General features: G+C 49.8%; 1 protein-coding gene across 2 annotated transcripts in view; it reads left to right on the top strand.

The window, feature by feature from the left end:
* ptdss2 (phosphatidylserine synthase 2) overlaps positions 1-20,859 on the top strand; it is a 171,034-nt gene that overhangs the window by 83,244 nt on the left and 66,931 nt on the right. For both annotated transcript variants that reach the window (XM_072518899.1, XM_072518898.1), the window contains exon 4: positions 4,260-4,327. In XM_072518899.1, the coding sequence (XP_072375000.1) occupies positions 4,260-4,327 (68 nt within the window). The remainder of the gene's footprint in view (positions 1-4,259; positions 4,328-20,859) is intronic.

Raw genomic sequence — 20,859 nt, 5'->3', positions numbered from 1 at the left:
TGATTGACCCCCTATATACAACAACCATCATACTTCAACCCTCAAATACCCCCCACCCTCACAAACCCTCAATTAGAGTTCAACTTTTCAGTTAGTATAAAGGTCCACGCCTCTTCGGGAGTTTAGAAGTAGTGGTGTTGGCCATTATGTGTAACCCACAGTCGCGCTGGCTGCAACATTCCAAATTTCACTCCTTTCCGATGCAGCACCGCTTTGGCCCGGTTGAAACCCGCTCTCCGCTTCGCGACCTCCGTGCTCCAGTCCGGGTATATTCTGATCTCTGCGTTGTCCCACTTGCTGCTCCGCTCCTTCTTAGCCCATTTCAGGACCCTCTCTCTGTCCGTAAACCGGTGAAATCTCACCACCATCGCCCCTGGCGGCTCATTTACCTTGGGCTTCCTCGCCAGCACCCGGTGCACCCCTTCCAGCTCCAGCAACCTCGGGGGCGGGGGGGGGGCCTCCGCGCCCATCAGCGCCCCGATTATTGTGCCCGTATATGCTGTAGCGTCGGCCCCCTCCACTCCTTCTTGGAGACCCAGGATCCTCAGATTATTTCTCCTCGACCTGTTCTCCAGGTCTTCGAGTCTTCCCGCCCAAGTCTTGTGTAGCGCCTCGTGCCGCTCCACTCTCACCGCCAGGCCCATGAGCTCGTCCTCATTCTCACTCACTTTTTCCTGGATCTCCTGGATCTTCACCTCGTGGGCTTTCTGGGTTGCCCCAAGTCCTTCAATTATTGCCAACATAGGCGCACCAACTCCTTACACAGCTCTTCAAAGCAGCGCTTGATGAATTCCTGCATCTCCTCTTTGTCCCCGGCCGCCGCCATTTTGCTTGTTTTCCCTCTCTTCGCCCGCTGCTCCAATGCCACTTTTTTGGCCGTTTCACTGCGGGTCCGGTCCATACAAGTTAGTAGGGGACCTCTCTCCTCTCTTCCCCACGGGTTGGCTGTAAAAAAAAGTTCCGTTGGGGCTCTTCTATCGAGCCCGAAAGTCCGTGTTCGTGGGAGCTGCCGAATCGCGCGGCTTAGCTCCACATAGCCGCAACCGGAACTCCTCAGGGCACTGTCTTGACCAGTCAGTCAAACTACCTGGATTAAATTTCCGAGCCATGCTTGGCAGTTAATGGTCTGTCACAATTAACTGATGCATTCTCTGGCAATGCCTCTACCACTTGCCAACCAATCAGTATAAAGTTGTACTTTCCTCTGACATGTATTATGGGCCAGGGTTTAGAGAACCCCAAAGTATATCATTGAGTTCACCTACCCACAACTTTTAATAGATTTTGGTTATGGGGAGCACAAGGGCCCACTTTACAGGTGTGATGCAACAGAGACCATAAGTATTTTAAAAACAAAACAATGTTTATTCTGTGAATTCAGTTAAGACTTTATAAACATAGAGTAAACTGTTTATCAACTACCAACACTGATATTCCCCACAGATACAATACTCCCCGTAATAACATTCCTAACAACATCCATAAATCAAAAGACCCTTTTTAACAAAGACAGCAGATTTGAAATCTCTACAGAAAGCAGGTATCACTTTTAAATTATCAAGTGATCTGAACACCTTTTTAACCTGCAGAGAGAGAGAGAGACTCCAACATCCTTGTAGTCTGAATACAGCTTTCAACTGAAAACGAAACTAAGACACTGCAGCTCCCAGCTCAAAACGAAAGTAAAAGACAGAATCACATTCCAGCTCCACCCACACAATGACATCCCTGCAACTATTTGATAAACACCCATTTCTTAAAGATACACTCCCATGACACATGCGGATTTTTGCGAATTGTCCTGATGAGTGCAAGATGAAAAACATTAGCAGTATGTGTTTTTCAGCAATATTCACATTTTGTACTACGAAATGACTAACTCACAGTTTATTGTTGATGGTGGGAGGTAATTGCAGCAATCTGTCCCTTTGTAAGCCAGGAAGATAAAAATCTAGAATCTTAAACAATTTGGTCTGCAATACTCTTTCAAAGTTGAAGTCTGAACCAAATGTATTTGAGCCACATATTGAAAAATACATAAAGTTAATAACCGAACTTGAAGTATTCACCCAGTACTAAATTTCCTGTTTGTTAACTTTAAAAAAAAAAAAATTCTAACATTTCTAAGGGTCCCTCAGTACCCTGGCCAAAAGGATGACCTCTTGCAAGGCTTTTGCAAATGGCTGTAGTTAATAGATAAAAAGTATAACAAGCACATTATAAATCCAACATGCAGAAAATGCTGAAAAAGTGCAGCAAGTTAATCAGCATCTGTTGAGAGATCAGACAAGTTAATATTGATGATGCATCAGTTACTATAAGACTCTGCCTAGCTCCCTGACTTTAACTGTTGCTATGTCTTGATGGTGCACACTAATAGTTTAATTGTGAAACTAGTCTACTTTAGTTAAAATCCTATAAATAATTCATATGATATCATGCTCTCCTGAAATGGAGTTAACCAAACAGTACTGAACTCACCAGAGTTGCTTTTGCTGTGTAAAAGTTAAAGGCACGTTTACAGGTCACATCCTGAATATCAAAGTTGGCTAATTCTCAGTTACAAATAACTTTGAACCATTTTCTCATATTCATAGTAGTTTTTTAATAAATAAAAGCATTTCATGTCAAAGCACATTGCTGCAATCTTGCTGCAGTAGCTATGGCTTTAATAAACTCTCATTAATCAGTAGATGAGATTTGTGCCACATTGGGGCTTATCTCTTCTATGGGGATTTGCTCTTGGCTCAAACAATTTTAACTTTCCGAGAAGCATATATACATCTCTAAAACATGGATTCAATTTTAAGGAAATTGAGGTTATTTCCTGCGTTCCATTTGTCTTGTGCAAAGGCACGAAATGGCAACAGTCTTGCTCCTGAAATTAAATGGAGAGCAATTTTTAAAGTTTCTTTCTGAAATAGTGCACAATTGCTTCTGTGTATAAATATGCACTATTAAAATTTAGACTCCTGACGTATAATTTGGAGACCATTGGCAATGGAAGTGTCCATCAACCCTGTAAGGAAAGTTGAAGAAAGGACCTGCAGGGCATGTAGCTGATCTACATGTTAGGTTATTTCTTTTGTAGGTAGGGAGAAGGGATGTGACGTGGTCATGGCTCCTTCATTGTCCTTTTACAAAAATTTGCATTTATACAGCTCCTATAACAAGGTAAGGTGCTTCATCGGAAACAATATTTGGCACTGAACAACCGAGATATTCAGATTATTGAAACCATGGTTAAATACGATGTTTTTCAAGAGTGTCTTTTATAGGAGGGCGGGGAGATTTGGAGTCTAGGCAGCTCAACGCACAATGTGATTGCACAAGAAGGAGTGGAGAAAACTGATTCATAGGACTGAAAGTGGTTAACGATGGGGAGGGACAAAGTGATGTGGCAATGTGAAATTTGATATGTTGCTGCACTAGGATCCAATGCAGCTCAGTGAGCATAGGTGCTTATTTCTTTACCTGATAACATTTTCAAAAAGACCAATTCTCACACTTTATAATCATAATCAAGCAGTTTGGAGAGAATTTCTAATAGCTTTGAAGTAATTTATATTAAGCTTAGCAACTTTTAAAGACAAGGTCATCACTTGCCTTTTGTGTAGTGTTCTCTATTTAACACAAGAGTTTCTTTTAAATGCTACATGAATCCACCTTAACAATCCATCATTTTCCCTCTTGATTCAATCTTGTGGAGCGGGTTGAAATGTGGGCCATTTTGGATATTACTTCCTGTGTGGTGACTTGAGTATTGTAGGATGTCAGAGCTTAAGTCTAAACTGTCTACACTCGTGTTTACTCTGACCTTGGGGTTTAGACCTGCTTCTACAGCCATATTGCCAGAACATGAGGGCTGCATGTGACTTTCAGGTCTTTGGTTAGACCCTCTTGCTCTGCCATTCTCTTAAAGCTATTCAGTTTCCACCCTGTGGAACAAGGAATCACCAGCTCCTTTTGACTTATCAAGTCTTTGGTGAAAATCTATATTGTATCACCCACTACTCACCAGGCTTTTGCAAATGATTCTTTAAAAACAAGAGGAACACGACACCATGGGAAGGGAGGACAGGGGAGATGTGATAGTTGCCCACATTTATATGGTTTGAAGGAAGGTTGTGACTTCTCTGGTTTGTTTATATTGTTGCTTAAAATTGGTTGCCAATCAGATTCCAGGCAGCATAGTAGTATATTTTGGAACGCAAATCATTATTTTAAAGTTTTCTATTATTGGACATTCTCTTTTGCAGCATACTGGAGATTCTGGTTATGTGTCAGTGTTGTGTATGAGCTGTTCCTCATCTTCATACTTTTTCAGGTAAGGAAGTAGACTTTGGTTCTTCATTTGAATGTCTTTAAGCATCCCCCACAAAACTGCTTCAAAGCTTCGCTGTTCCCAGCTAAGGTAAACACTGGTGTTGATGATATCTCTAGCTAAGCTCCGCAATGAATGTTTTTTGTGGGGGCTCATTGTTGACATTAAGTGTTTGTGCTGAGCTGTGTGTGAAATACAAATGCTACTCTGAACTAAATGCTGATTTGAACTGTTCTCATTTTGGAACACGATAGCCAATCTGACTGCTGATGGCTGCAAATGCAGATAGAGGGCGAAATTCTCCGTTATCGGCGGAAAGTCCGCCGATCGGTGCAAAAAACGGCGCAAATCCGACTTGCGTCACGTCGGAAAAATGGGTCGATAGTCTCCGGCCCGAAATGGGCTAGCAGCGACGTAACGGGATCCGCGCTTGCGCAGTGGTTCACGCCGTGCAGCGTCATAGGTGCTGTACGGCGTGACGGCTCATAAGGCCGAGCTGCTCCCCCCCACCCGACCGCAACACCCGACCGCAACACCCGACTGGATGGCTCGCCGTCGCTCAGCCCTGAGGTTCGAGTCACGCGATGTGGAGACGCTCCTGGACGCGGTGGAGCAGAGGAGGGACGCCCTGTATCCCGGGCACGGCCGCAGAGTTGCCCCACGCCACAGCCGGCGTCTGTGGAGGGAAGTGGCAGAGGCCGTCACCGCTGTGGCCCTGACACCACAGACAGGCACCCAGTGCCACAAGAAGGTGAACGACCTCGTCAGGGCAGGCAGGGTGAGCCTCCCATATCCCCCCCTCCCCCATATCCCCCCCTCCCCCATATCCCCCCCTCCCCCATATCCCCCCCTCCCCCATATCCCCCCTCCCCCATATCCCCCCTCCCCCATATCCCCCCTCCCCCATATCCCCCTCCCCCATATCCCCCCTCCCCATATCCCCCCTCCCCCATATCCCCCCTCCCCCATATCCCCCCTCCCCCATATCCCCCCTCCCCCATATCCCCCCTCCCCCATATCCCCCCTCCCCCATATCCCCCCTCCCCCATATCCCCCCTCCCCCATATCCCCCCTCCCCCATATCCCCCCTCCCCCATATCCCCCCTCCCCATATCCCCCCTCCCCCATATCCCCCCTCCCCCATATCCCCCCTCCCCCATATCCCCCCTCCCCCATATCCCCCTCCCCCATATCCCCTCCCCCATATCCCCCCTCGCCCATATCCCCCTCGCCCATATTCCCCCTCCCCATATTCCCCCTCCCCATATCCCCCCTCTCCCATATCCCCCCTCTCCCATATCCCCCCTCCCCCATATCCCCACTCCCCCATATCCCCCCTCCCCCATATCCCCCTCCCCCATATCCCCCTCCCCCATATCCCCCTCCCCCATATCCCCCTCCCCCATATCCCCCTCCCCCATATCCCCCCTCCCCCATATCCCCCCTCCCCCATATCCCCCCTCCCCCATATCCCCCCTCCCCCATATCCCCCCTCCCCCATATCCCCCCTCCCCCATATCCCCCCTCCCCCATATCCCCCCTCCCCCATATCCCCCCTCCCCATATCCCCCCTCCCCCATATCCCCCCTCCCCCATATCCCCCCTCCCCCATATCCCCCCCACCCCCATATCCCCCCTCCCCCATATCCCCCCTCCCCCATATCCCCCCTCCCCCATATCCCCCCTCCCCCATATCCCCCCTCCCCCATATCCCCCCTCCCCCATATCCCCCCTCCCCCATATCCCCCCTCCCCCATATCCCCCCATCCCATATCCCCCCTCCCCATATCCCCCTCCCCATATCCCCCCTCCCCCATATCCCCCCTCCCCCATATCCCCCCTCCCCCATATCCCCCCTCCCCCATATCCCGCCTCCCCCATATCCCGCCTCCCCCATATCCCGCCTCCCCCATATCCCGCCTCCCCCATATCCCCCCTCCCCCATATCCCCCCTCCCCCATATCCCCCCTCCCCCATATCCCCCCTCCCCCATATCCCCCCTCCCCCATATCCCCCCTCCCCCATATCCCCCCTCCCCCATATCCCCCTCCCCCATATCCCCCCCATATCCCCCTCCCCCATATCCCCCCTCCCCCATATCTCCCCTCCCCCATATCCCCCCTCCCCCATATCCCCCCTCCCCTTTATCCCCCTCCCCCGTATCACCTGATCACTGCCTGATGTCTAACCATGCATGCTTCATTGTGTATCGCAGGGCCAAACGTCCAGGCACCCATCCCCGCAGATGCAGACCGCCCGCAGGATGCCCCTCGGAGACCACAGGAGACGGAGAGACCCGGACCCTCCAGCATGCGACGCCCGCAGGATGCCCCTCGGAGACCACGGGAGACGGAGAGACCCGCACCCTCCAGCATGCGACGCCAGCAGGATGCCCCTCGGAGACCACAGGAGACGGAGAGACCCGCACCCTCCAGCATGCGACGCCCGCAGGATGCCCCTCGGAGACCACGGGAGACGGAGAGACCCGGACCCTCCAGCATGCGACGCCCGCAGGATGCCCCTCTGAGACCACGGGAGTCGGAGAGACCCGGACCCTCCAGCATGCGACGCCCGCAGGATGCCCCTCGCACACCACGGGAGACGGAGAGACCTGGAGCAACAGGGAGACGACACCCCCGTCACGTGCGGGAGCGACCACCCAGCGACGAGGGGGGCAGCCACAGGCCCCCGTCACATCCGAGCCAGGACACCACTACCCAGGACACCACTACCCAGGACACCACTACCCAGGACACCACTACCCAGGACACCACTACCCAGGACACCACTACCCAGGACACCACTACCCAGGACACCACTACCCAGGACACCACTACCCAGGACACCCCTACCCGGGACAGCACTACCCAGGAAGACGAAATACCGGACAGTGACTCAGAGTGGATGGGTGGAGACGAACCCCCACCCCAAAGTGCCATGGACTCCGAGTGGGACGAAGAGCACGACACAACGCCACTGCTGTCACCAACACCCTCCACCATCGCAGAAACACTCACCACGGTTGGGCACTTTAGTGATGAGGCGTCTGGTACACTCACTGGTGCGCACAACACAGCCGTCCTGGTACAGCAGGTGGAGGTAGGAGCAGCAGAGGGACCGGGCGGTCGGAGGGCAGCCCAGCCCAAGCGAACATCTGCCGCCCAGATGGATCCCGGGTTCCTGCAGTTACCACACCCACACATAGATCCGATGCAACCACCGACCCGGAGACGAGCGAAGAGGGTGACGGGCGGCTTGCGGCGGCTGCGGTCGCAGGTGGAGGAGTCCACCCGTGTCCAGGAGCTGGGAGTGGTGCCGGTCATGCGTGCCACCCAGGCCGACACCGCACGGGTGGCGTCCGCGGTGGAGGCAATGGGTGCGACGGTGTCAGACATGGGGAACGGTTTGCGAGGCCTGGGGCCTTCCGTGCAGGCGGCGTCTGTGGCCCAGGAAATGTCTGCCCTCTCACAGGAGGCCATGAGCCAGTGCCAGCGCCAGATGGCAGAGTCGCTCAACGCCATAGCCCAGTCTCTGCAGGCCATGGCCCAGTCTCAGCAGGCCATGGCCCAGTCTCTGCAGGCCATCGCTGAGGGCATCGGCGCCAGTGGCCATGTGCGAGCCGGCGTCGCACTGTCACAGACAGGGTTTGCCAACCCCCTGGGCTCCATGGCTGCAAACCTGCAGACCCCTGTCGATACCAGCACGGGCCTCCAGGACTGGCAGCGCCAGATGTTGGGGGGGCGTTGGATGGCCAGTCCGTTCGCATCCCCTACCCATGTAGAGGCCTGGGGCCATCGGGTGGAGGAGGAGGTGGTGTGGTCCGTCCCGGCTCCCTCTGTAGGGGAGGTCCCGGTACACCACGACACCTCGGACTCTTCCCCCCCCCCCCCCCCCCCCGCCCCCCTTCCGTCCCAGGTGCATCGGGTGGGCAACGGGCAGGACAGGCTGGCAGCTCGCCATCCCAGTCGCCCGGGCCGCAGCCTGGCCCATCTAGGCCAGGACGCCCCAGGAAACGGCCGCCAAAGGGATCCAGTGTCAGAGGGCAGGAATCACAGGAGTCCACCTCCAGTTCTGCTGTACCGTCTGGGGAACCACGTAGACGTAGTCAAAGGGCCCGTAAGGCCAAACAATTAGACACTGAGTAAGTTGGCACGGGTGCAGGGCACAGATGAGTTTTAGGGGCTAGGGCACGTGCATGAACTCCTTTGGTTATTAAAGTCAATGTTACACCTACCGAAGCTGCCTTTGTGCTCTGTCCAAAGTCTGCCGGGGTGTCATGTACGTTGAGCGCAAGTGTGTGTGTGAGGGGTGGTGTTACCTCAGCCCCAGGTGAGTCTGCCCCCTTCCCCCTGGGCCGCCATCAACATCCCCCGGGCAGAGGACGGGACCGTGCGCTGCAGTGTCACAGCCGCATGCAGGGATGGTCCGGGTGGATGGTGGTACTGTGACCATGGGTCAGACATAGTCCAACGATGTAGAGCCAGGAGCTCATCGCAGGGCGGGTTGTCATCATCCTCCATGGCCTGCGATAGACACGCGTCCACCCGCAACTGTGTGAGCCCGGCCCGTTGTGCCGCAGGTGGATCGGCAATGGGGGGGGGGTTGTGCATGCGGGTGGGGTGGGTGGGGTTGGGGGAGGGGGGTGAGGGTGCTGGGTGGGTGGATGGGTGGAGGGTGTGGGTGGTCGGCTGTTGCCATGGTGTGCGGTCTGTGGCCATACTACCCGATTCCCACGCCCATCTAGTCAGTGAAGCGGGCGTCTAGCAGTCTGTCCCGTGCCCGCTGGGCCAGCCGGTAACGGTGGACAGCCACCCGCCTGTGTCTACCCCGTCTGCCCTGACCATTGCCCCCATCCCCCTCATCTGGGGAGGACTGGGCCTCTTCCTGCTGCTCCTCCACTCCGCCCTCCTCTGCCTGCGGCACATCGCCCCTCTGCTGGGCTATGTTGTGCAGGACGCAGCACACCACAATGATGCGGCCGACCCTATCTGACCGATACTGGAGGGCGCCCCCAGAGAGGTCCAGGCACCTGAAACGCATCTTCAGCACGCCAAAGCACCTCTCGATCACTCCCCTTTTCGCTACATGGTCATCATTGTAGCGGTTCTCCGCCTCATTGAGTGGCCTCCGTATAGGCGTCATCAGCCACGATCGCAATGGGTAGCCCCTGTCGCCCAGCAACCAGCCCCTCAGCCGGGGATGGCGTCCCTCGTACATGCCGGGGATGGATGACCGCGACAACACGAATGAGTCGTGTACACTGCCTGGGTGACGGGCGCAGACGTGCAGGATCATCATGCGGTGGTCGCAGACCACCTGTACGTTCATCGAATAGGTCCCCTTCCTATTAGTTAACACGGCCCTGTTATCTGCAGGTGGCCGCACGGCGACGTGCATCCCATCGATCGCGCCCTGGACCATGGGGAACCCGGCCACGGCAGAGAAGCCCACGGCCCGGGCATCTTGGCTGGCCCGGTCCACGGGGAAGCAGATGTAGCGGTGCGCCATGGCATATAGGGCATCTGTCACTGCCCCGATGCACCGGTGCACCGAAGTCTGCGATATGCCGGACAGGTCCCCACTCGGTGCCTGGAATGACCCCGTTGCATAAAGGTTCAGGGCCACCGTAACCTTGACGGACACTGGGAGAGGGTGTCCCCCGCCAGTGCCACGCGGTGACAGGTGTGCCAGCAGGTGGCAGATGTGTGCCACGGTTTCCCGGCTCATCCGGAGTCTCCTCCTGCATTCCCGGTCCGTGAGGTCCTGGTATGACTGCAGGGGCCGGTACACACGGGGCGCCCTCGGGTGCCTCCGTTGCCGTGGGGCCGCGACGTCCTCCTCCCCCTCCTCGTCCTGTCGGTCAGGTGTCCCTCCAGCCTGGGCGGCTGCCGCCTGCCCCTCTGCGGCAGCCTGCGCCGCCTCTCTGGCACGCTCTTCCTCCTCCTCCTCCTCCTCCTCCTCATCCAGGGCAACATAGACATGAGCGGCTGCCACCACGGCGGCCAACATCGCTGGATGATCTGAAAACATGACGGCCTGGTGGGGGGGGGGGAGGGGAACGACGACATGTCATCATTGCCCATATCCCCCCCTCCCCCCAGCCAGGTGGCATGGACCGCATGGGTCCAACTGTTGGAGGCTGGCACCTGGCCAGGTGGACCAACTCACTTGCCCTCCCATCCCCCTCCTCGGCACGGACCCCCCCCCCCAACCTCCACCCCGGCACGGCACGGACCCCCCCCAAACCTCCACCCCGGCACGGACCCCCCCCCCCCCCAACCTCCACCCCGGCACGGCACGGACCCCCCCCAACCTCCACCACGGCACGGACCCCCCCAACCTCCACCCCGGCACGGACCCCACCCCCAACCTCCACCCCAGCATGGACCCCCCCCCCCAACCTCCACCCCAGCACGGCATGGACCCCCCAACCTCCACCCCGGCACGGACCCCCCATCCACCTCCCGGCACGGACCCCCCATCCACCTCCTCGGCACGGACCCCCTCCCGGCACTCCCCCGGAGCCCAGCCTACTCTAACCACCACCCCCCCCCCTCTGCCGCGCACACACACACACAAGCCGAGACACACCTCTCCTCACGCATTCAGACTGCGGCCACGCCATTGCCTGCCCAGAGCCAACCCCCCAGGCCGTCACTCACCTCCACGCTGGTCGGCGTGAGCCTGGAGCACCGGGTCATGCCGATGAAAAGGAGGTTTAATTTACGTCGACGTGAACGGTCATCACGTCGACTGGACTTCGGCCCATCCGGAAGGGAGAATATCGGCAGGCCGAAAATCGGCTGCCTTGCGCAGACCCGTGACATTCTCCGCGGCAGCGGCGACATTAACGCCCCGCCGACTTTTCTCCCTTCGGAGACTTCGGCAACCGGCGGGGGCGGGATTCACGGCGGCCAACGGCCATTCTCCGACCCTCTGGGGGGGCGGAGAATGACGCCCAGAGTCTTCACATGACTTTAACTACTCAATCATTTATTAAATACTAAAATGCTTCTACGAAGCCTGGCACAGCAGTCAAGGTTATACTTAAATATGCATTGTGACATTTAACTGAAATCAAATTTGCAGGTTATTTTATCTCCATTCACGTTTGAATTCCACATTTTGTATGGTGTGATTTTCTACCAAGTTTTTGAACAACTTTTTGTTCTTTTGGTTCCCTGGCTGGCTCTCAATTCACTCATATTTGATTTCATAGCAGAACCCAGACTTTTGGATCTGAAATTTTTGTGTACAGTATCCTTCATATTTTAACGTTAAATTCCATTTAATTGTTCCTCCGTTCAAAGTCTGATCTTCAGTCAGAATATTGAGAATTCTGCAGGAGCCAGTCTGATGAGATGTTTTAAAAAACTAACAGCAGCTTTAGTGTGAATATTAGCACTGAAGTTAACAATTCTTCATCTTCTCCCCGGGTCTGCGTGGGTTTCCTCCGGTGCTCCAGTATCCTCCCACAAGTCCCAAAAGAAATGCTGGTTAGGTGAATTGGACATTTTTCAGTTAACTTCTATATGTCATGGGTATGTTTGATGAGAAATTGAATTTTTCACTTCTTTCCATCCAAATCGTGATTCCATTCTGCCTTAACTGTACAAGCAAATTATGGCACAAACAAGCATCTTCATAGTATATCGATTGACTAGAGGGGCAGCACAGCAGCACAGTGGTTAGCACTGTTGCTTCACAGCGCTAGGGTCCTGGGTTCGATTCCCGCTTGGGTCACTGTCTGCGCGGAACCTGCTCCGGTTTCCTCCCACAAGTTCCAAAAGCCATGTTAGGTAAATTGGACATTCTAAATTCTCCCTCTGTGTACGGAGTGTAGCGACTAGAGGATTTTCACTGTAACTTCATTGCAGTGTTAATGTAAGCCTACTTGTGACAATAATAAAGATTGTTATTAGATGATCATTTAACACTGATATGCTGTTTAAATAAGCCAATGCTGTTAATTTCATCTGTATATTGAGATGCATATTTCACATTCTGGATTCAATTTTGAAGTAAATAGTTGATATGATCCTACAGAAATTAACTCCGAGATGGAAAGATTCAAAAGGTTTTCTCATTTGTCTTGCATATTTACATATTACTGAATGTATTTGGCTAGTTTGTAAGCTTCCACAAGCCAAAGCTTTTATGCATGACTTGGATCTTTTGAATTTTCTCTTCATTGTAGAAGCCTCCTCAAAGTAGGGCGAAAAGCTGATTGTGTACAAAGCCACTAATCCACTACTAATTATTTATTATAGGCAGTATTAAGAGACTGATGTGTTAGCTCGGTTTAGTGGAGCAAATATTTGAATTTAACTGTAATGTAGTCCCCATGTCACTTTATATCTGGTCATTTGTGCTGCATCTGACCCGAGAGTGTTGATATTGGACACTGGAAAGGAGGCGAGTGTTGTGTTCCCACTGTCTTCATTCTTTACCGTAAGTATTAATTCAAATAGAATGCTTCATAGAGCTTTCTTCATTTTGCTGATGCATCCTTTGCCATTTTTCATATTAATATTTTTTGTTTATATACTGATTTCTCCAACTTCTGAAGCTTTTTAAATCAAAATTCAAGTAAACACTATGTTCTAGGATTGAGTTGATTATTTGGAAGCAGGATGAATAGTGCATTGTAGTGACGGATAACCTTATGATTCATGCTGATTTGAAAATTGATTACATCATGGTACTGAGGAGCCTTGGTTCTTCAATGTAATCTACTGGGCTGGAACCAGTGGCTGGTTTGACCGTTGTACCAGGAGTTAGAGGTCTGGATCTTTCCAACTTGGAGTATAAAATTCTATAAATATTTAACTTAACGCAGTTGAAACAGGAAAACAAGTAATTGCTATGAAGTAAAATCTGTTAATAAAACTTGATTAAGCAGAGTCTGTAAATCAATTCAGGATCAAAAGTTTCTCTTGAAAACAGCTTGACCATTAACATTAATCTCAATCTCAAAGCCTGATCCTTGACCAGGCAATACAGCATGATAATTGATGTTACAATGTCATGATCCCATTAATAATATTGAGATTTGATGGGGGAGAAATCAAGCTTCCTTTTTCTGCCACTGATAATTACAGAGTGATTCCTTGAATTGGACAATGGGTTGATTGAGGGCCATTTTGGAGGGGCCGGTGAGGTTAATCCTGGATCCTAGCAATACTTAGTCCCTTCGGGGAAGAATGGAACTAAAGTGACCTTGAATCAGATACTACTTTGCCATTCTGCAGCTCTTGTGTTTGTGCGACATCAGAAACACAAGTGTGCTCTTCAAAAGCTGCATGTGTAGTGTATGACAAATCTGCATGGATGTGAGTAAATGGATAAATACTGCTTTCTTCATTTCTAATTGCCCAGTTCTGCTGCATATATCATATCTTATGCCTGGGCAGCACGGTGGTGCAGTGGTTAGCATTGCTGCCTCACGGCGCCGAGGTCCCAGGTTCGATCCCGGCTCTGGGTCACTGTCCGTGTGGAGTTTGCACATTCTCCCCGTGTTTGCGTGGGTTTCGCCCCCACAACCCAAATATGTGCAGGGTAGGTGGATTGGCCATGCTAAATTATCCCTTAATTGGATAAAATGAATTGGGTACACTAAATGTATTTTAAAAAAATATCTTACACCTATATTCAGTATTTTTGTGACACATCTTTTGAGGCAGTCAAAATATTATACTCCAATCAGAATACGTATGATCATATAGATAAATACATGTAGGGGAGGCCATTCACCCGATCAGGCTGATCCGTCCTAGAGTTCTCTTCCTTCACCCCATCATAGTATCTAACAGTATCCCGTGGAGATTTTGCTTTTTCTATATTTCCAGTTATCTAATTGACCTATTAGTCGTGCATCCTGACTCCATCTAAGTTTTCCTATTAGCAGTTTGTCGAGGTTTAAGTTAAAACTATGCTCTGTACTTATCTTGGCTGTTCCATAAAATAATTTGTATACCTCTATGCACTTGATATTTTGTTTCCTTTTATAAGGGCTACTGTCGTTCTTTTAAGGTTGCATAGTCTCCTGTTCCATAAGTAGTATTTTAATAGTCATTTGGTAGTACAGTACCTGAGCATTGCTGAAAAGAGATTTTTTTTTTGTCAAAGAGTGGAGTTTGCACATTCTTCCCATGTCTGGGTGGATCTCACCCCCACAACCCAAAGATGTGCAGGTTAAGTGGATTGGCCATGCCAAATTGCCCCTTAATTGGAATTTTTTAAAAAAAAAGAAGAAGCTGATTTGTTGGCAAGTGGATTCTGATTGGTGCAGGCGTTGACTTGGAAAATGCAACAGCTGATGGTGACTGACCGTTAACTGCCGAGCATTGTTTGAAATTTAAACCAGGTAGCTTGACTCTAGTCAAAGTATTTCTCTGAGGAATGAACCAGTGAATGGCTGTCACTTAATTTGTTTAAACAGGTGCGATGTGTCTAAATGTTTCTTCTGTCTGCAAAGAACAGGGCTCTGTGTATATGAAACTTACTATACATCCAAATGCACCTCATTACGAGCCTGAATGACTATCTTGAATGGTTGTCAGTTTAAGTTTTTGCTAACTGAGACTTATTTAGCAAATGTTGTCCAATCACAATCACGTCTGATATTGTGTTTCGTGTTTTGCAACTACGGGCTGGTTGGATATAGTCTGTACTCTACTTGTTGCGAACAACGGAAGTGACAGCTGTTTCATATGATCTGCTAGTCTTTGTGATGTATGGCCTACATACATAGCATCACTGAAATTCATATCACTGTGATTTCGTGATTGGACAATGTATGCTAAATAATCCTCAATTGCGCTAAGAATTATGCTGACGACGAATTTAAGATCGTCAATTAGGCTCGCAATGTGGTGCATTTGCATGTAGTGTAAGCTACATATTTTAATACACAGGGTTCTGTTCTCTGCAGACAGAAAAAAACATATTGGCACACTGCAACTGTTTCCACTAATCAAAATAAGTGACAGCCATTCTTTGATTCATTCCTCAGGGCAATGCCTTGACCTATTAGAGTCAAGTATCCTGGTTTAAATTTCAAACAATGCTTGGCAGTTAACTGTCAGTCACCATCAGCTGGTGCATTCTCCATGGAGATGCCTCTCCCAATCAGCATCCACTTGCCAACCAATCAGCACTCTCTTCACATATGATATGAATTTGTTTAATTTTATCTTGCAGATGTATGCAAGACCAAAATCTTCGCCAAAAATATGTCTCTTTTTTTTTCAGCAATGCTCAAGTAGTATCCTGTGGCAAAAGGGATCAAGCCCCCATGATGTTCTCTGCATTGTCTCCAGAGATACGTTAAGCAGTACTCTAAGGACATGTTAGTTTCAGCATGCCACCTCTGATATGTATAATACTGATTTGGCAATGTAACTTAACACTGTTAGCTTTATTGATTGTGACCAGGTGACTAAAAGCTTGTTCAAAGAGGTAGGTTTTCAGGAGCATTGTAAAGGAGGAACAAGGTGGAGAGGTTTAGGGCAGGTGCCTCAACCTTCTGCCAACAAAAATGGAGCAAAGAAAATTGGGGCTGCGCAATAGGCCACAATTGGATCTTAAGGCTGGAGGAGGTTAATGATGGGGAGGTTATTTGTGTTCAGGGTGTGAATTTTAAATAGGTGTTTCTGGATCAGCAGGGACTGCAGGTCTGCATGTACAGTGTGATGAGTGAACAGGACTTGGTGTGAGCTATGCTGCAAGCAGCACTGTTTTGGAAGAGCTGAAGTTTACAGAGGACAAAATGTGGGAGACCAGTCAAGAGACTTAGAATAGTAGAACCTATAGAGGTAAGAAAAGCATGCTTTGAGTGTTTCAATAGCAGATGAACTGAGATGGAGTAGGTAAGGGCAATGTTATGGAGGTGGAAATAAGTGTTCTCAATGATGGAGGTGGTCTGGAGTGTGAATCCCAACTGAGGTTCAAATCATGTTTTATCCTCATCCAGTGGTCAGGAAGAGGGATGGAGTGCCTCCAAGAACATTTAAACACACTTGCTGAAATTACAAGATATATATTCTTTGAGCAACATGCAACATTGGAGCAAGGAAGTCTTGCTGCAATTATGCATGGCCTTCGTGAGGCCACGTCTGGAATATTGTGTGCAGTTTAGGTCTCCTTCTCTGAGGAAGGATAATAGAATCCCTACAGTGCAGAAGGAGGCTATTTGGCCCATCGAGTCTGCACTGATACATGTCCCACCCGATGCCTGCAACCCCATAACCTGACTTTCACACCTCTGGGCACTAAGAGGCAATTTAGCATGGCCAATCCGCCTACCTTGTAATTCTTTGGACTGTGGGAGGAAACCGGAGGAAACCCACGCAGACACTGGGAGAACGTACAAACTCCACACATACAATGACCCAAAGCCGGTATTGAACCCGGGTCCCTGGCACTCTGAGGCAGCAGTGCTACGCACTGTGCTACCTTGTCCTAGAGGGAGTGCAGAGAAGGTTTTCCAGACAGATTCCTGGGATGGGGGGACTGATTTATGAGGAAAGATTGAATCAGTTAGGATTGTATTCGCTTGAGTACAGAAGAATGAGGCATAGACACCGATAAAATTCTAACAGGACTAAACAGTGTAGATTCCCAATGGTGGGGGTGTCCAGAACCAGGGGGTCACAGTCTGAGGAAACAGGATAGGCCATTTAGGGCAGAGATGAGGAGAAATTTCTTCACCCAGAGAGTGGTCGGTCGGCCTCTGGAATCTGTTGCCACGGGAAGTAGTTGCAGCCGAAACATTGCATGTTTTCAAGAAGCAATTAGATATAGTACTTGGGGGAATCAAAGGATATGGGGTGAAAGCGGGGTTAGGCAATTGAGTTGGATGATCAGCCATGATAATGAACGGTGGAGCAGGCTCGAAGGGCAGTGGCCTCCTCCTGCCCCTATTTTGTATATTTCTATGTAAAAATGAGTTGCCATCATCATCATTTTCCCTCCCCTCCTTTCATTTATCTTCTGACCGTAATGGCCCAGCTCAACTGAATCAAAGAGAACTTTATTTGTTCCCTTGCTTAAACCAAAATAGACTTTAAAGATACCTTCCAAAATTTGTCCGCAGCCCTTCATTTAAGTCGCATGCATTTAAGTAGTGTCCTTCATGAGCTCTGGATGTCCCAATGTGCTTCACAACCAATTCAGTATTTTAGATGTGTAATCGCTATTGTAATGTAGGAAACGTGATGGTCAATTTCTGTGCAGATAGCAATGTGATGGTCAGTTATTTGTTTTTGTCTTTCTTAACCGCCGTGGCCAAGTTTCTAGACACAGTAAATGTTGCAAGATCATATTCAAGCTTACCTAGAGAGATAACTGCCATGGATTCATAACTTGTGTCTCACAATTTAGCAACTATTTGTGAAAATATGGAGTGCATTGATGGAGAGAGTACTGCTCCTTTGAATTTGCAAAAGGCAGTTCAATAAGGTGCCACATGGAGCTTGTTGATTCAAAAAAAATGAGGGACAAAGGGAATGTGGTAATATTGATGGGGAATTGTTTAGCAGAGGAAACAGACTTGTGATTAATGTTTCTGGGCCTGGAGGGGCCTAACTAGTTGTATCCCTCAAGATTCAGTGTTGATATCATTGCTCTTAATGTTATGTATTTGGACCATTTAGCAAAATTTTAAGACAGTGAAAAAGTGATTATGAAAAATTCTGCAAACAGCTTCAGGGGCACATAGGTTAATAGATTGGGTAGATGGATAACCGATGAAATTTCATGTTTAAAAATAATTGAGAAATATAGCCTTAGAGTTTAGATACATAAATCTTTTAAAAGTGAAATTATTAAAGATTTTCTTCTGGAATTCTAAGTTTTATAGGGGTATGAGTTACAAGAGAGCTAATGAAAACCTTTAAATCGTGGTTAGGACACATTAAGATATTGTGCCCATGGATGGCAATGCAGTGAAGGAAAGTGCACAAGTGTTTATTCAGATTTATCTTGAATGAGAGGCCATAGTTCAGAGGGGAAACTTGATAAATGTGAACTCTTTATTACATCAGAGAACTACAGTCTTTTTAGAGTTGGCAGGGCAAGTAAATTGGACATTTTTCAAAATTAAATATTTGCGACAGTTGGTTTTATAAATAGAGGCATACATTGCAAATGCAAGTTATGCTAAACCTTTGTAATTCACTGGTTAGGTCTCAGCTGAAGTAACAGACTGACCCTTATTTACAAGGCCTGTATCATCAGCACATTGATATATGGTGGCAAAACTAGACAACTAACACCTACCAAGAACAGAGGCTCAATAACTTCCGCCTCTGGTGTCTGCAGCTCATCCTTGGCATCACATGGAATAATAAGTTCACCAATGAAGCGGTCCTTTATAGGACAAGCATGCTTGTGCTGATCAAGCAAAGAAGCGTTGCTGGCTTGGGCATATGTACAGGATGGAAGAAGGCTGCATCACCAAAGATATGCAATATAAGGAGGTAGCCTCTGCCAAGAGACCAGCAGAGTATCCAAAGCTTCGATTCAAGGAATACTATTAAAAATACATGAAAGCCCGCAGCTTCATTCATGAGATTTGGGAAACCTTAACTGCGGATCAGTGCAAATTGTGACACCAGCTGTGGATAGGAGGTCACCACTGCCCTATAATTTGAAGTGGAGATGCCGGCGTTGGACTGGGGTGAGCACAGTACGAAGTCTTACAACACCAGGTTAAAGTCCAACAGGTTTGTTTCGATGTCACTAGCTTTCGGAGCGCTGCTCCTTCCTCAGGTGAATGAAGAGGTCTGTTCCAGAAACACACATATAGACAAATTCAAAGATGCCAAACAATGCTTGGAATGCGAGCTTTAGCAGGTGATTAAATCTTTACAGATCCAGAGATGGGGTAACCCCCGGTTAAAGAGGTGTGAATTGTACCAAGCCAGGACAGTTGGTAGGATTTCGCAGGCCAGATGGTGGGGGATGAATGTAATGCGACATGAATCCCAGGTCCCGGTTGAGGCCGCACTCATGTGTGCGGAACTTGGCTATAAGTTTCTGCTCGGCGATTCTGAGTTGTCGCGGGTCCTGAAGGCCGCCTTGGAGAACGCTTACCCGGAGATCAGAGGCTGAATGCCCTTGACTGCTGAAATGTTCCCCGACTGGAAGGGAACATTCCTGCCTGGTGATTGTTGCGCGATGTCCGTTCATTCGTTGTCGCAGCGTCTGCATGGTCTCGCCAATGTACCACGCTTCGGGACATCCTTTCCTGCAGCGTATGAGGTAGACAACGTTGGCCGAGTCGCACGAGTATGTACCACGTACCTGGTGGGTGGTGTTCTCACGTGTAATAGTGGTATCCATGTCGATGATCTGGCACGTCTTGCAGAGATTGCCATGACAGGGTTGTGTGGTGTCGTGGTCGCTGTTCTGAAGACTGGGTAGTTTGCTGCAAACAATGGTTCGTTTGAGGTTGCGCGGTTGTTTGAAGGCAAGTAGTGGGGGTGTGGGGATGACCTTGGCAAGATGTTCATCGTCATCAATGACGTGTTGAAGGCTGTGAAGAAGATGACGTAGTTTCTCCACTCCGGGGAAGTACTGGACGACGAAGGGTATTCTGTCAGTTGTGTCCCATGTTTGTCTTCTGAGGAGGTCGGTCCGGTTTTTCGCTGTGGCGCGTGGCATAAGGCCAACACACCAGGCCGCCCTATCGTTTCAGGCAATGGGACCCTGTGTGAGAACCTCTCTGGCTACATCGAGGGCATCTTGAAACCCATCGTACAAGGTACACCCAGCTTCTGTCGCGACACGACGGACTTCCTACAGAAACTCAGCACCCATGGACCAGTTGAACCAGGAACATTCCTCGTCACAATGGACGTCTCGGCACTCTACACCAGCATCCCCCATGACGACGGCATTGCTGCAACAGCCTCAGTACTCAACACCGACAACTGCCAATCTCCAGACGCAATTCTGCAACTCATCCGCTTCATTCTGGATCATAACGTCTTCACCTTCGACAACAAGTTCTTCATCCAGACGCACGGAACAGCCATGGGGACCAAATTCGCACCCCAATACGCCAACATCTTCATGCACAAGTTTGAACAGGACCTACTCACCGCACAGGACCTTCAACTGATGTTATACACCAGATACATCGATGACATTTTTTTCCTTTGGACCCACGGCGAAGAATCACTGAAACGACTACACAATGACATTAATAAGTTCCATCCAACCATCAGACTCACCATGGACTACTCTCCAAAATCAGTTGCATTCTTGGACACACTGGTCTCCATCAAGGACGGTCACCTCAGCACTTCGCTTTACCGCAAACCTACGGATAACCTCATGATGCTCCACTTCTCCAGCTTCCACCCTAAACACATTAAAGAAGCCATCCCCTATGGACAAGCGCTCCGTATACACAGGATCTGCTCAGACGAGGAGGAGCGTAACAGACATCTACAGACGTTGAAAGATGCCCTCGTACGAACGGGATATGGCACTCGACTCATCGATCGACAGTTCCAACGCGCCACGGC

Source organism: Scyliorhinus torazame, chromosome 10 (genome assembly GCF_047496885.1).
Source record: "Scyliorhinus torazame isolate Kashiwa2021f chromosome 10, sScyTor2.1, whole genome shotgun sequence".
NCBI classification, from domain to species: Eukaryota; Metazoa; Chordata; class Chondrichthyes; order Carcharhiniformes; family Scyliorhinidae; genus Scyliorhinus; species Scyliorhinus torazame.
Note: the sequence above shows the minus strand (reverse complement) of the source record. Positions and strands in the feature narration are given on the sequence as shown.